General features: G+C 32.8%; 2 protein-coding genes across 8 annotated transcripts; one reads left to right on the top strand and one right to left on the bottom strand.

Annotated features, from left to right (window-relative positions):
- Positions 1 to 6,052: 6,052 nt before the first annotated feature.
- LOC133290891 (uncharacterized) lies at positions 6,053 to 7,670 on the bottom strand. Of its 3 annotated transcripts, XM_061489038.1 has the most exons (4): positions 7,600 to 7,670; positions 7,394 to 7,441; positions 7,256 to 7,311; positions 6,053 to 6,527 (listed from the first exon to the last, which is right to left on the bottom strand). In XM_061489038.1, the coding sequence occupies exons 3-4, from the start codon at positions 7,306 to 7,308 to the stop codon at positions 6,089 to 6,091; spliced, it is 492 nt and encodes a 163-aa protein (XP_061345022.1). In that variant the 5' UTR covers positions 7,309 to 7,311; positions 7,394 to 7,441; positions 7,600 to 7,670; the 3' UTR covers positions 6,053 to 6,088. The 3 variants fall into 3 exon arrangements, with proteins under 3 accessions (XP_061345022.1, XP_061345023.1, XP_061345024.1); XM_061489039.1 differs by lacking the exon at positions 7,600 to 7,670 and having other exon boundaries at positions 7,394 to 7,505; XM_061489040.1 differs by lacking the exon at positions 7,600 to 7,670 and having other exon boundaries at positions 7,399 to 7,498.
- Positions 7,671 to 8,153: 483 nt separating this feature from the next.
- Positions 8,154 to 15,162, top strand: LOC133290851 (carbon catabolite repressor protein 4 homolog 3-like). 5 transcript variants are annotated; one of them, XM_061488980.1, is made up of 13 exons: positions 8,154 to 8,422; positions 8,525 to 8,688; positions 8,815 to 8,880; positions 9,221 to 9,273; positions 9,365 to 9,446; positions 11,377 to 11,463; positions 12,033 to 12,125; positions 12,221 to 12,253; positions 12,974 to 13,086; positions 13,743 to 13,845; positions 13,962 to 14,047; positions 14,155 to 14,239; positions 14,791 to 15,162. In XM_061488980.1, exons 1-13 carry the CDS (start codon positions 8,218 to 8,220, stop codon positions 14,923 to 14,925), a joined length of 1,305 nt encoding a protein of 434 aa, XP_061344964.1. In that variant the 5' UTR covers positions 8,154 to 8,217; the 3' UTR covers positions 14,926 to 15,162. The 5 variants fall into 5 exon arrangements, with proteins under 5 accessions (XP_061344964.1, XP_061344963.1, XP_061344966.1 ...); XM_061488979.1 differs by having other exon boundaries at positions 13,743 to 13,851; XM_061488982.1 differs by lacking the exon at positions 11,377 to 11,463 and having other exon boundaries at positions 13,743 to 13,851.

Below are 15,162 nucleotides of genomic sequence, written 5' to 3'. Positions count from 1 at the left end.
TGCCTGGGCTGATATAACTAACTGTAACTAGCATAGCTCCATTTTCTTATTCTGCATCACACTGCTTTCCCCTTCCATGTAATTTCATGAAGGCATTACAGTCAATTGAATTCCTCTGTAGTCTGGACATCTATATGGCGTTGTACCTTTGTATTCTTGTTGATGCCAATGCAGTTGACGTTCAAGCCATTAGCGGGCGTATACATTAAAGCAAAGCTATATAGCGTTGTACATTAGTTTGGTTTAGGAAAATGCAGTATATGTTCAACTTGAAAAAGCGTACATTGATGTCTGCAGTAACCAATTTTTTAAATTAAGTGGGGAGCCTAATGCTGACAGCTTAAAAATTTGAAGTCTTCCAAATAAATGAGTGATGGATTGATGACGTATATGTTCAAAACGCTGGAAGTACTTATGTTTGGTTTGTTATCTGTTTATTTTCAGTAATTGTAAATGAAAACATAAAAACAAAACAAATAAAACACAAACTTCTTCGTATCGAGAGTTTAGAAGTCTTTTATAGCAGATATTTTATGCGATTAATTCTTTTAGGGCTTGATATCAACGGTTCGTGAGATGGGTAAAGTATGCTATAGAATCCATGGGTACTTGAAAGTTGATTTCGACTTTGAGCTCTGTTTGAGCATCAACAAGTCATCTAAATCTAAGATCTAAAAAATTTATTATACCGATACCAGCCAACGATATTGGGGGCTTTGTGCGCGTTCGTAATGATATAATAGGACGCGGAGGGGGCGCGCATAAAAAAGATCAACGAGAGTATAATAACATGATGAGGCCTCCTTGGATGGATATGATAAGATAAAAGACAAATAGGATAAGAATAGGAAAGTATATTAACTTCATAATTTTATATTTAATGCGTATTAGATAAGGATTGTGTTATTCTATTTTGTGTTTTAAGAGTTAGGATATGATAAAAAAAGAGAAAAATTATAATTTTTTTAAAGGATTCATTTTTTATGCAGTTACTGCAGATAAATTATCTGCAGTAAGCTCAATACGAAGTCGTTTTGAGGCGGAAATTATGATATTTTTGTAATTTTAATTTATTTTACAATTATAATAGTATTTATATTTATAATTTTTTAAGATTTCAATACCAAAACGACGTCGTTTGGGGAATAAATGCAGATAACTTATCTGCGATAATTGCAGAAATCTTTTTCCCTTTTTTTAAATTAAAGTTTCTTTTGGATCCTTAACAAAAAACAAGGTCCTCACTTTAGTCCTTTACAAAAAAAAAATAGTCACTTGGTTCATATGAAATTCAAATTGGACCCATTTTAGTCCTTTTAAGGGATTTTTTTGAATTTGTGAGGGACAACGATTTCAACTAAATGGATCCACTATGAATTTCTTAGGGATCTTGGGATTAGTTTTTTTTTTGTAGTGGGAACCATGTTTTTTGTTAGGGACCCAAAGCTAGGGGTGTGCAAAAAATTTGGTTCACTTGCCTTGCCCTTAATCTGACCTTGACTTGACCCATAAATACCTTCTTTTTTTTAACTGGGTTTAAATACTGACCCACTTTATTTGAGTCAGTTTTAGACCTGACTTGTTTTAATAATAACTCATTGACCCAAAACTTGACCATACTCATTATGTGAAAAAAAAAAGAAAAAATATCACAATTACATTAAAAGAAACATTTTAACGTAAAACAATTACGTTAAAAAATTTTACACAAAATATTTCCAACAAAATTTTTCGAAAATGTTTTGACGAAAAATATTTAATCAAAATTTGTGACTAAAAATATTTCTGTGAAAAAATGTGACGGAAAATTTTTTTTGTCAAATTTTTTAACGGAATCTAAATTTCGTCAAAATATTTCACGAAAAAACATATTCATCAAAAATTTCGACGAAACACATTTCCATCGAAATTTTTTGACGGAAAAAAATTTCATCAAAATTCTTTACAGAATTCAAATTTCGGCAAAAGTTTTCGACGGAAACATTTTCGTTATGACAAAAAAAAAAAAATTCGTCGAAATTTTTAGCGAAACACATTTTCATCGAAAATTTTCGACTAAATATTTTCGTCAAGTTTTTTGATAAAAAACATTTCCATCAAAATTTTCAACGTAACACATTTCTGTCTTCCAACGAAAAAATAATTTTGTGACGAAATTTTTGTTGTTTGCAACGTAAAAATTTTGACGAAATTTTGTGACGAAACCAAGTAAAAAACGGGTCAGGTCAAATTTGACCCACTTCAGAAACCAAGGCAGAAGAACTTCAGAAACCAAGTCAGGTAAGATCCGACCCAGTTCTGAACTAGTTCAAAAAAATTCAAACCAAGTCAAACCTGACTTGGATCAAATTAAAGCAGGTCGGGTCAAAATACCGGACCTATAAAAACCAAGTTGGGTCGAGTCGGCACAAAAATCTGACCCGACCTGACCCATGCACAACCCTACCCAAAGCCCAGCACAGTTGGTAGATAGCTGGGTTCCTTAAATATGCTGGCAGGTAAGGGTGAAACTAGGTCGGGCCGGCCTACAGGGGCCTACGGCTCGGCCTACATCAGGCTAGATTTGACCTAGTATATTTTGTATAATAGGCCGGACTCGGGCCTTAAAAAAACATGTTTAATAAAAAGGCCGGGCCTATAAGCCTACAGGCCGGCTTATATTGTAATATTTATTTTAAATAAAATAAAATAGAGTAAGTATGCCTTGAAGAAAAAAAAAAGATATACATTTAATCAATTGCAATTATTTATAACTTAATTATATTCGATTATATTTTAATAGAAATCTTACTTTATTTCTTATATAGGAGGAACCAACATCTCAACATGTTAGATTGTGTATATGAATATATTAAAACATTTTTTAGAGAGGTTATACTTACTACAAACATCATGATGTGTTTGTTTGTTGGATTCATGTAGTTATTTTAATTTACATAGTATGGATTTGTTTGTTGGATCTGATGAAATATATATAATTTAGTTTGAGCATTTTGGTTTTGAAAATGACTTAAATGCATATTGTATTAGTTTTGTTATGATTCATGATTTTGTTTGGACGTTGAAATTATGATTTTTGGTGTAGCAACATAATTTGAGTACTTTGTAAAGTTGATTCATGGTTCTGCTTGGAAGTTAAAAATTAACAGGCTAATGGGCTAAGCCAGGGCATTTGTTTTTTTATAAACGGGTCAAACTAGGCTAACAGTTAGACTCACACTAGGCTTGAGACAGGCCAAATTGAAATTTTTTGACGTAGGCTTGGGCTTTTCGGGGCAAAGTTTGGCCCAACCCAGCCCAGTTTCACCCCTACTGGCAGGGGTTCGATTCCTGGCCGTACGTATGAAAAAAACTTTGTTGGGAGAGATTTACCCACTTAATGTGATCTCCCGTCTTGAAAGGATTAGTCTTGGGCTGTCGGCTGAATGATACATTGGGAAACTAAAAATAAATAAATTTCCTTTTGACTTATTCATACATTACTTTTTATTTTAAAATATTAAAAAATTAATTTAAATAAAATATATAAATATATGTAAAATAATTTATAAAATTTATATTTTCACTAAATAAGTTTAAATTGATTGTCAATATTTATGTCTGTAAAATAACAAAAATAATTTGAATAATATTAAAAAATACACTTTCACATATAACACAAAATAATAATTAAACATTTTTTTTTCGGATACCTGTAGTTAGGTACATTCTTTTATTTTTAAAGTTTATGCCATTACATGAATTATATCTATTCGCACATATTTTCTGATTGAATAGGTTATAGCATATATTTGAGGTTCAAATTCCAATGCAAAATAATATAAGCAGAGACGTATCATCTAGTTCATTCCCACCACTCTAGCGAAGCAAGTGCATCACCTTTATGCTCACGCAGGGTTCTTTCAGCTACCATTTTGTGAAACAGTTGGAAACAATAAAAATCAATTAATTGGAATATAACTTCTAGATAGATTGCGGAACAATCACTTTAATAAGTTAACTCTAGCATTTGCGATTATATCAACATCTGCTGCATTGATCTTAAGAGCAGCTAATAATTTCTCCCAACGATTGGATCAACATGCAGATCATGATTTAGAGATACAAGGAAAACAAATCATCAATGCAGATAATTACACACGAGGGAAAATGGAGTTCTGAATTTTACACATAATGTTTTTGGGTTTTTTTTATTTACATCCGATAGGATGGACTTTTAATATATATATATATATATATATATATATATATATATATATATATATATATATATATATTAAAATTATTAAAAAATACATGTAATTTTTTTCCCACATCATATTTGAACGAAAAGCACTTATAAGCTTAAAAATTTCATAATCAAATTGTCTTTGCAATTTTTTATTTGTTAATACTATACATTATTTTTTTTTAATACTATGACATTATTTAATTATAGAAGATTCGTGGAATTTTTATTTAATTATTTTACACAAAGACAATGACTAAAATGATTAAAAAATAAATAATACATAATAGCATATCACAATCATAAAAATAATATCAGTTATACTATAGTTTCTAAAAGCTAACAATGCACTCGCGCCGACAATTAATTTAATTGATTTATAGTGTCTAATATGATCTATTGTTTCTTCCATTAATTTAATTGATTTTGCACTTGTCCCTTCCTATTCATCTCGACTAGTATCTTTGACTTCAAACTCATCAATATTCTTAAGTATTCAAAATATATTTGTCTCAAATTTAATTATGGAGAGCGTAGATGGTATGATACCAAATTGATTTTGAAGCTCAAAGTTAGTCATTTTTAGTAATATCTTCCACTTTTCTTTGCAAACTCTTAAGGTACTTTCAATAACTCTGCTCAAACGTGAATGATGAAAATTGAGGAAGATGATATCTTGTGTTGCTATATGGTTCCAAAAACCTTTTGAAACTTATCCAGAGTCAACAAAGTAGTGTTTATACGTAATAAAAGGTGATTATATTTGAAACAACAATATATGAATTATTTACATTAACATTAAATAAGAATATTGCATAATTATCTTTTTGGTGAAGAAGAAAATTTAAATGCAATTGTGCAAAATAATCAGTGAAAATTTTGGTATCATGCATAAACACTTCCCAACCTACCAATGCAAACGTAATGTTCATATTAAAACAATCAACAAGAACATTCATGGTAATTATTCCCTTTATGCTGGTATAAAAAACATAAATAACAATATGAGTGTTATCCATAGCTTCTATTCAATCCTTAAAGTATGGCCAATATCGTTCATTTTCTATAACATATTGTCAATCTTAATTATTTGAAGTCCTAAACTTTAAACAAGTTTTAATACATGATGAAATTGTCTCTGTAAAATGTTGAAATCTCTCTCCATCTTCTCTGTAAGTGGCTTCATCACCAATATGTACAAAAAATATGGTCAAAACTTCCTCAATGTCAACATGGGTTGGCTTTAATCCATGGTATTGAATCAAGTCACTTACCAAACTATTAAACACAGGGTTTCTCATTCGAAATTGCTCAAAAAATCCATTTTTATTCACTCTTTTCATTCTACCAACCATCCATGTTCAGATATAATCAATGTTAATTTTTTTTTTTGTTCGTCTACATATTGATAATTGCATTGTAAGACAAACATAAGAACTAATATAGTTGATGAAAAAAACATGAGAAAATATGTTTCTCATATTACATGAAACAATTTTATCTCATACAACACCTAAAAAGTGGGTGGAATCCACTAAGGAGAAGAGTGAGAAAGAAAAAAAGTAAATCCCACCCATTTTTTGTACGTGCATGAGACAAAATTATTTTATGTAATATGATAAACATATCTCCCTAAAAACATATTCTTCAAGTATAGTGATTCATTTGCACTTTCATTCTATTGAAACAACTCATTATTGTTATATGTATCTATTCAAACAAATATAAATTGTATTACGAAACAATAATCACAGACCGAAATGTCATTGCAACATCGTATAGAAACTAAAGTACACACGTTTAACATAAAATACAAATCCAAGTAATAGTTCAAAATTAAATACAAAACCAAGTAAAAGTTCATCTGTAGTTTTTTACATGCTCAAAAGTAAACATGCTTAGAAATTTATTAGCTTTGTGAGGTTCATTTTCCATGTAATAGATAAATGCCTCTCTATTCTGTTTTGGGATAAAAATTCGTGGGGCCAATTTGTATGCAGAACTGCCTTCCTCTAAACCTGGTACGTCTTTTAACAGAGTAAGACATCTAGTCATGCTAAAAGAGTTAATTGACTCCAATCCATGTGACAATTGATCAATATATTCCAAGATCCGATCAAGGGAGTGCTGTAATTTTTCATCTATGACTTGCCTTTTCTCTCTCTTCTTTCCTCTCTTCCTCTTTTTTAGATAATTGTTACGCGCACTTGGCCCATCACCATGATTCAAGAGAATTTCATAATTATCCCCTTCACCCTCCTTTTTGCTTACCAAAACATGCTCACTTTCAGTAACAACGCTGCATTATCACATACAATGCTGCATCAAAGAGAAATGAACACAACTAAAAAGCAAACAGACAAACAGATAACGGACGAAGAAGAGCCTACCTAAAATTGAAGTAGAGCCATAAAAGAGACGAGATGCAGGAACTCTAATGGAAAGGAAGAAATTCCAAGGGGGAGTTGGAGTAGAGGGACAAGTTACAGCACAAGGGTTCGGGCATAATTGGATTTCGAAGGAAATAATTTGCTTAAAAAAACAAATCTATATTATGACTTTATTGAAGAGTATTTTTTATTTTTATTTTTATTTTTTAAAATCAACTTCTTGGGTAGGGGCAGGGCTGATAGTCATGTTTCATTCCCATTCAAATTATGACTTCAAAACTCAACAAGCAGTTCATTTTATAAAACCCTTTTATTAATAATGCAACTTGATATTTCAACTCACATCCAAGAACAACAGAAGGAGGTACAACTGTATGAAATGAAGGAAAGCTTGGATATTAAACATTAGTAAATACCTACAAGTATCCACCTTTCTGATTTTTTTAGAGTAAGAGTAAATACTCAAGTTGAAGACCGGCAAAAGGCCACAAGTAATAACCACCAAGCCAAAAGCCCAATGGTCCTTCTTCAACTTTACTTCCGTGTGTAATTTATCCCCAAACTTTCATTCGATAATGCAAACAAAAAAGAAAAAAGAAAAAAAAAAGGTTCTCATTCGAACGTGATCTTTGGTTACCTCATGCTCATGACATTCCGATCCGCTTCAGCAGACACAGCAATCGACGCCATCGCCTGCGAAATCAACCACATACACTTTAGAGCAAAACCTAAATAACGCAACATTCTGTTACGAGATAAAAGTAAGGGACCTGACCTGACCTCTGCTCCTCCACCCTCCTTTTTTCGGTTACTGCTCTATGCCCTAGTTTCACAAAGAAATAAAACAAAACAAAAACAAGACTGAAAAATCAATTTAACTGTGAAACGGTTATGATTTGGAATCATTTCAATCCTAGCTCAAACAAGCCCAATTAAAAATGTATTTTTTTTTTTTTTTGTAAACACAGAAATTGTACATACTAGTTAACCATCCTTGTACTGGTAGATTGATGGTTTGATAAGGTTTGTTCCACAAAATTAATCAATTGCAGAGAATGAATAAACAATTGTTTTAACTTTGTGGAATTTCCATACAAAATTTTTAAAAATTCTTTTAATAAAAACGGTAGTTTTATTATAAAATATAGTTGATTGAATAAAGAGTTTAATGTCTTTCCTAATATAGGAGATAAGAAGAAAAAATTATCTTCTAAAAAATTACTTTCCCTTAAACTCGACTAATGAGTGTGGAGTGTAGAAAATTATCTCCTACATATTTAAAATATATGAAACCATATTTATTTTTTATCTCCTCTCTTTTCACATAACTTATATATTGTATACAGGGCACATTTTTATGGGTACTAAGAAAATATTTTATTTACTGCAATATTATAAATATCAAACTCTTAGTTAAAACAAAAAAATTAGGAATTTTTGAAGCCAATCAGTATGAAGTATTTAAAATTTTATATAAAGAGAAGAGGAAAAGGAAACGGTTAGGATTAAAGGGAGAGAAAGAGGCATTGGGATTAGATAACGAATTGTGGCGCTAACCTTGGGTGTTTCCTTGTTGAGGCAAAGGTAAGAGAGAGAGTAATGGCCTGCAACAATGGCTCTTTTACTTGTTCGTCTTGGCTCGTAGCTTCGTCTTTATCTTCATCGAAGCGCAATCCCTTCTTCTTTGTCCCAACCTGCTTCAAATTCAATGGTCCCACTGCTTCCCAAATTCAATGGCGTTCAAATTCTCCCGAAATTAAACGTCATTGGGTTGAAGCTGCTGATCTACCGTTCGCATCTCCAGGTTAATTCTCTTCTTGCTCACTCAGCTTCTGTTTGCTCTCTCTTCTCTTCACATGTGGCTACTACGTACTGGAGTGGATTCATTTGCTTTATTATGTTCCAGAAAGATTCACTGTGGCGTCGTATAACATTCTCGCGGATAGAAATGCTTCTCAACACTCTGATTTATATGTAAACGTTCCTTCTCGTTATATTAACTGGGATCGTCGTAGGAGGATTATTTGTGATGAACTCTTTGGATGGAACCCTGATATTATCTGTTTACAAGTAACGTTTCATCTTTATTAATAGCCTTTGTCCCCGTTCTTTTGAGAGATATGTTTAATCATGATTCATTATTTAGACTTGGAGCTCAAAAATAGTAACTTGAAATGTTCGGAATGGTATTGTCAGGAGGTGGACAAGTATTTTGAACTCTCAAACATATTGGTTAAAGCAGGATACAGAGGATCTTATAAGGTATATTTTCATTTCCTCGAAACTTTCTCTGAATTTAAGACCCTACTGTACCTAAATCTGAGATTGGTTGTTACATATAATGTGCCAAATATATAACACTTCAGCTTTGTTTCATGTGTTTCTTCTTTGTACTTCGGTTTGGTCTATTCAATGCTTGACATCTTCTGGATCAATTTCCGGTTCATTCAAGGAAATTATAAATTTTTAGCTGCTTTGATCCGCGTTAATCATTAAACATGTGAAATTTGTCATTAGCCTGTGCACGGTAGTAGTACGTACCACAATTTTGTAGGTGTCTAACTATTTTAGGACCTAATGAGTTGTGTAAATGGAGCTGTAGAGACGCACTGGAGATTCAGTCGACGGTTGTGCAATGTTTTGGAAAGCTGATAAGTAATATATTAATTGCTCACTTTGGTTGTTAGATAAAAATTGATAGATCTATTCTATTCACTCTGATTGGTCTTTTCTTTCTGTCTGTCAGGTTCCGGTTATTGGAAGGAGAGAGCATTCAATTTAAGGACATTGGCCTTCGTGATAATGTTGCTCAACTTTTTGTTTTTGAGGTATCAGTTCTTTGATGTCAGCTAGCTAATTTCTTTTAATGATATGACAATGGTTTGTCCTTTTTGGTTTTTTAAAACTTCGCATATGTTCTTGTAGTCTTTTCTTTTTTAATTAAAAAATAATTATCCCTCTTGTGTAGGTGAAGACACATGAATTGTTTTTTATTATATTTCTAACAAAAATCAAAGTCAGAAAATTCTTTGCCCACACCAAACAATTAGAAGCAAATGTTGGAGATTGTTTGTTCCACCGAACCCTAAAACAAGCAAATGCAGGATTTACTCTTTAACTTTTACGTTTCATAATTTTAACTTGATGCTTGCATCCTCCTTACCGCAAGCCAGGGTCCAAGGCATGACATACAAGGCTTCCATTCCAATAGATGTTCACCTGGGATGGGTGAATAGCTCTGGGTCTGAACCCTTGATGATTTACTACTGCATGGCATGACTTTGAAAAAGTAACATAGTTGCAAGTACGGCTGAATATCTTATATAGTTGAGATATTGATTATCAGCGTTGTTGTAGGAATATTTATTAAAAGCAAAAGTCTTTATAAAAGTGAGTGCTGTGGCACCAGGGTGCTGCCTGAATTCCTAGCTCCTTGGCCATCTCTTGCTTTATATAATGTGATGTCTTACATTAGCTTGAACGTAAGCACTAGCTATCCGACTTTTTGATCACCATAACCCATATTTAATAATTAATTATCAAATTGACCTTGATTATAAATTATTTCAAAAATTTGACCTTGTTTACAAACATAACACCAATCTGCCCCTGTTTGACCGTTGACCATCAAGTCTACCCGGGTATCTCCCTTCCTACTTTGGTATTTTTTGAAAATTTTACCCTACCCGGATAGTCAAGGGGATACTCTGGTATATTTCAAAAATCTGAAAAAATGGTTGAATTATTTACCCGGGTAGGGAAGAGGCTACCCGGGTAAATTTCTGTAAATAATTCTATATGATCTGCATTGTGTAACACTAGCCTGATTGAACTGTTTTTGGGACTGATTGTTCCTGGCCAGCTGTTGATTTACATTAACAGTCCACTATAGTCCTTTTATTTGTTTGTTATTTGGGAATAGGAAACTGTTAAACACATAGAGAATCAGATGCAAACTGTTGGGGAAAGTGTTAAAAAGATCTATTCCGATGTCATGCAAGATTTAATTCCTCCTTCTTCATTTGATTTGGATGAAAAGGCAGCCCCTGAATTGCCTAAAGATCAATATTCTGATGCTGGGTTATGTAAGAAGTCATTTCAATGTTCCACAAAAATAACTACAAAGGCTGATACCAAACAAACAACAAAGGATTCAAGGATCAATAATAACATTGATAATCCATGCTGGATCATGTGAACTCCTCAATGTAAATCAAAATCATACAGTTGCTGTTTCAAAGCCAGAATCTGATGAAGTAACAACCCTTGCCTCTGTAGCAGACTGTGTTAATCATTTTTACACATTTTCGGAGGAACAAAAAGTAACACTGTAAAGCCATTTTCCTTGGAAACGACACTATTCAGTTTGTTACGGATTAAAGCCTATCCGGGTAGCCTCCTCCCTACCCGGGTAGATAATTCAACCATTTTTCCAGATTTTTGAAATATATCAGGGTATTCCCTTGACTATTCGGGTAGGGTAAAATTTTCAAAAAATATCCGGGTAGGGAGGGGGATACCCGGGTAGGCTTGATGGTCAACGGTCAAACAAGGACAGATTGATGTTATGTTTGTAAGCAAGGTTAAATTTTTGAAATAGTTTATAATGAAGATCAATTTGGTAATTAATTATTAAATATGGGTTATAGTGGTCCAAAAGCCATCCTTTATTACCTCATTGTTATTACTATATATATTGTTCTACTGCATATCCAATTAGTCATCCTTTGCATTTCTAACTTCATCCTGTGCAGGCAGATGTGTGAATCTGACTCCAGAAGACTGTTAGTTGGTAACATCCACGTACTTTATAACCCAAACAGGGGAGAAGTTAAATTAGGTCAAGTAAGTGTTTTTTTGTTACCTCATTTTTACGTTAGAACGTCACTACTCTATAATGATTAGCTCAAGGAAGGTGCTTTTGACCTTTCCGCATGCACTATAACTTTGGAAATTAACATTTGTGCAGGGTTTTTTATTAACATATTCAAGAAGTCATATTTAATATGAGAGAATGTTTCTTGAAATAATTAACAACTGAATATGATAAACGAAATATAAAAGTAATAGGAGTAAAAGTATAAGAGTATCAAACACAAAAGAAAGTAAGTAAAATCAAGTGTTATGCGAAGCATTAATTGCTCACTTGCTGTTTGCATGTGGTGCTTTTTATTATCTTTCCATTACCCGTTCCTCTTATTTTCGTTGGAGCTCTAGCCAATTATATTCTTTTCATCTAGTGGTAAACTATTGTTGGGATAACTACTATGCCTAATCCATAGAGAGCATATGTTATCTAGGAAATGCCAGTCGAGTATGTATTTCACTTTATTTTTCAACGTTCATTATCAATTTTTTCATTGCTTTCCTAGAACTTCCTATACTCTCGATAATTGAAATTTTTAATATTTCAGATTCGTTTTCTCTTGTCAAGAGCACAGATCCTCTCAGAGAAATGGGGTAATACCCCTGTTGTGCTAGCTGGTGATTTTAATAGTACTCCTGAGGTGCCGTGTTCCAGAAAATAGATAGGATTTTGTCATTTACTTTGTGTTCTTCATTTTTGACATACTGAGTTCTCTTTATAATTTTTCTTCAACAGAGTGGAATATACAAGTTCTTGTCATCGTCGGAGGTGAATAACATTGAAATTGTTATCACTTTCACATTATCTTGGTTTTGCAAATTCATTTATACTGGATAGGGGTGGTAAACGAACCAGGGGCATGTGGCCCGACTCGTGAAGGCCTGGGCTTACATGTCTAAAATTTGTTGTTAGAACCAGGTTTAGACTTATATAAAAGTCCGTTTAATAAAAAGACCTCAAGCTTCAATTCAAAAGTCTGGTCTTAGAACCTCTTAGGCTGGTCTAGTATACTAACTTTTATTTTTATTTTATATTTTTATACTACTCATAATAGCCTCCTCTCTCTTATCAAGCAATTTCACCCTATTTTATTGGTTAAACAGACTTTTTGAATGATTTTATTCTATATTATGCTGTTTGGATATACATTGAATTTATGAATTTTTGTAGAATTATTAGCGCTATTGATCGTATATTTTGTTTGGACAAATTTTTGTTGTCTTATTATTTTTAACAGGCTAACAAACTAAACCAGACTTTTATTTTTTGTAAATAAGTCAGACCACACCGATAATTATATTCATAGTAGGTAATAGACTAGATCAGACTAACACGTTTAATGCCTTTTAAGACCAAAACCCGACCCGGCTCGACTCGTTAACATCCCTAATACTCGCCACGATTGTAAGATTGATTATACTATGATTCTAAGCATGTAGTTAATGTTGAAGATGCTTCCTTGAAATTGGATGTGCTTTTCAATTGCAGCTTAATATCATGTTATATGACAGAAAGGAATTATCTGGACAAAAAAGCTGTCGTCCGGCTCAAGTTTTAGGCGAGAAAAAAGAAACAGTTGGTCCATTTATCTCTCTGGATGGGTACTTTTCCATTTCATTTTGGCGATTAAATATATAATACAAGTACGGAGTAGGTGTGAATGTGTAGTTTATATAGTAGAGAATCACTGTTTGGTTATCAGTTATCACAAACTTAAGCTGACAGTGTATGAGTGTAATGACATCACAGTTTGATTACATTTTTGAGATCAGGTAGTTTTACTTTTTCACCATTTATACCTATAAACTCGAGTCTTGTATTTGGGTGTGTGTGTGTGTGTTTCCTGCATTAATATTTCGATAACTATACTCATCTTATTTCCATTATTTCCTTAAGAATATTTTATTTCTCCTGAAGTTTTCTAAAAGGAAAAGTACATTGACCTTTTTAAAAAAAATAAATTAATGAGCTATAATTTATTCATGAATGTCTATTCCTGAATATGGATTAAGCACTCTTTTATATGATACATGCATTTTCATGGCAGATTTCGTGTGATATAAATTATAACATTTTATGACCCTTTTTTTTGTTGTGGGATTATAATATTTGATGACCATTAATTGTGCTATCACTTTCTCCTCTTCTGCTGATTGCAACTTACTCATGTGTATTCATTGAAGAAGGCATGTTTCTTGAAAGTGTTTGTGCCATTCAGCGTTATCTCAGTATGATGCTCTCAAACTACTGTTTCCAGATTGTTTAAGTGCTGGACAGATGAAGAGGTAAAAATTGCAACCGGTGATTCAGAACGTCATTTTGCTGTGCATCCATTAAAGCTGAATAGTTCGTATGCCACAGTTAATGTACTACTACCTAGTCATTCTTTTGCAACCTATTATTACTATGTATGATTTTCCATATTTCTTCCCCCTGGCCCATGCCAGTAGAATAATAAAATGATAAACCTTTTCAGGGTTCAACTAGTACGCGGGGATTCAATGGTGAACCCTTGGCAACTTCCTATCACTCAAAGTTTCTTGGTACTGTAGATTACTTATGGTAATCAATGTCTTTCCTAAGCTCTGCCAAAGATTTTGGTTGTGAAAAATATGATGGTTGTAGCCTTAACGATGACAGTTACCTAAGATTGATTGCACTTGATGCAGGTACTCAGACGGTATTGTACCTACAAGAGTTCTTGATACCGTTCCAATTAGCGATCTCCTGAGGGCAGGTGGCCTTCCATGCAAGGTATTACTGCTTCCAATTCCAAGTTAAAATTCTTGAAGCGTTAAATTGCTTATGTGATTCAGCATGCACTATGAAGGGATTGAGGAGGTTTTTCCGAATGTAATGGAGAGCTAACAAAATTGCTAAGAAATGTAAGGTTTAAGATTTTTGGAGAGCCAGGATGAGATTTTTTTGGGCTTTCAGCCCACCCACCCGTGCACCCAATAAAACAAAAAACCAGGATTGAAGGTTGAATCATTAATCTGTTGCTTGTGGGAATTGGACGAATATAATAATGTTGTCTTGAATTTACGGTTTGATCTGACTTGGCTTTTTCAAAATTTTGTTGATGCTTTCCCGTTAGTCATTCTTTATGCATCTCATCATTTTTCTTATTATATTTTCATTTATGAGCATAACAATCATTCGCTTTGTAGAGCTGTTTTTGATATGAAATAGGTGCAATTGACTTTTAGCACTTCGCAAGGATTGAGTGATCATATGCTTGCAATCCTTATTTTGTGGCGCGGTTTCCCCCCACTAATCTAACTAGTTTTTTTCTTGATCAATAGAAAGTGGGAAGCGACCATTTGGCCTTGGTTTCTGAGTTTTCCTTCTCAGTTACGAACAATAAATCTATAGAAATAGTTGAAGCAGCAGCATCACCTGGAATAGATATTGAAGAGCATGACAGTCTGCAGTCATAAGAGAAGAAAATAGCTCAGCATTTGTGTTTGGAAACAAATTTTGCTTTTCACGTTTGCTTATACTGGTTTTGATGATTTACTTAGCTAAAATTAGTTGAAATTTTTTATTTTTTTATTGGGTTGTAATTTCGATAAAGGTTGAAGTTCAAGTGCTGGTAAGAATTTCTCAATGTACCTGTACCACAAGAAATTATAAATTAGAAGTGCAAGGAAAAATCCTAATAGAAATTTATTGTC

The sequence above is a fragment of the Gastrolobium bilobum genome, unplaced genomic scaffold, assembly GCF_033153095.1.
Source record: "Gastrolobium bilobum isolate Gb01-03AN ecotype WA unplaced genomic scaffold, APGP_CSIRO_Gbil_v1 utg966, whole genome shotgun sequence".
NCBI lineage: Eukaryota > Viridiplantae > Streptophyta > Magnoliopsida > Fabales > Fabaceae > Gastrolobium > Gastrolobium bilobum.
Note: the sequence above shows the minus strand (reverse complement) of the source record. Positions and strands in the feature narration are given on the sequence as shown.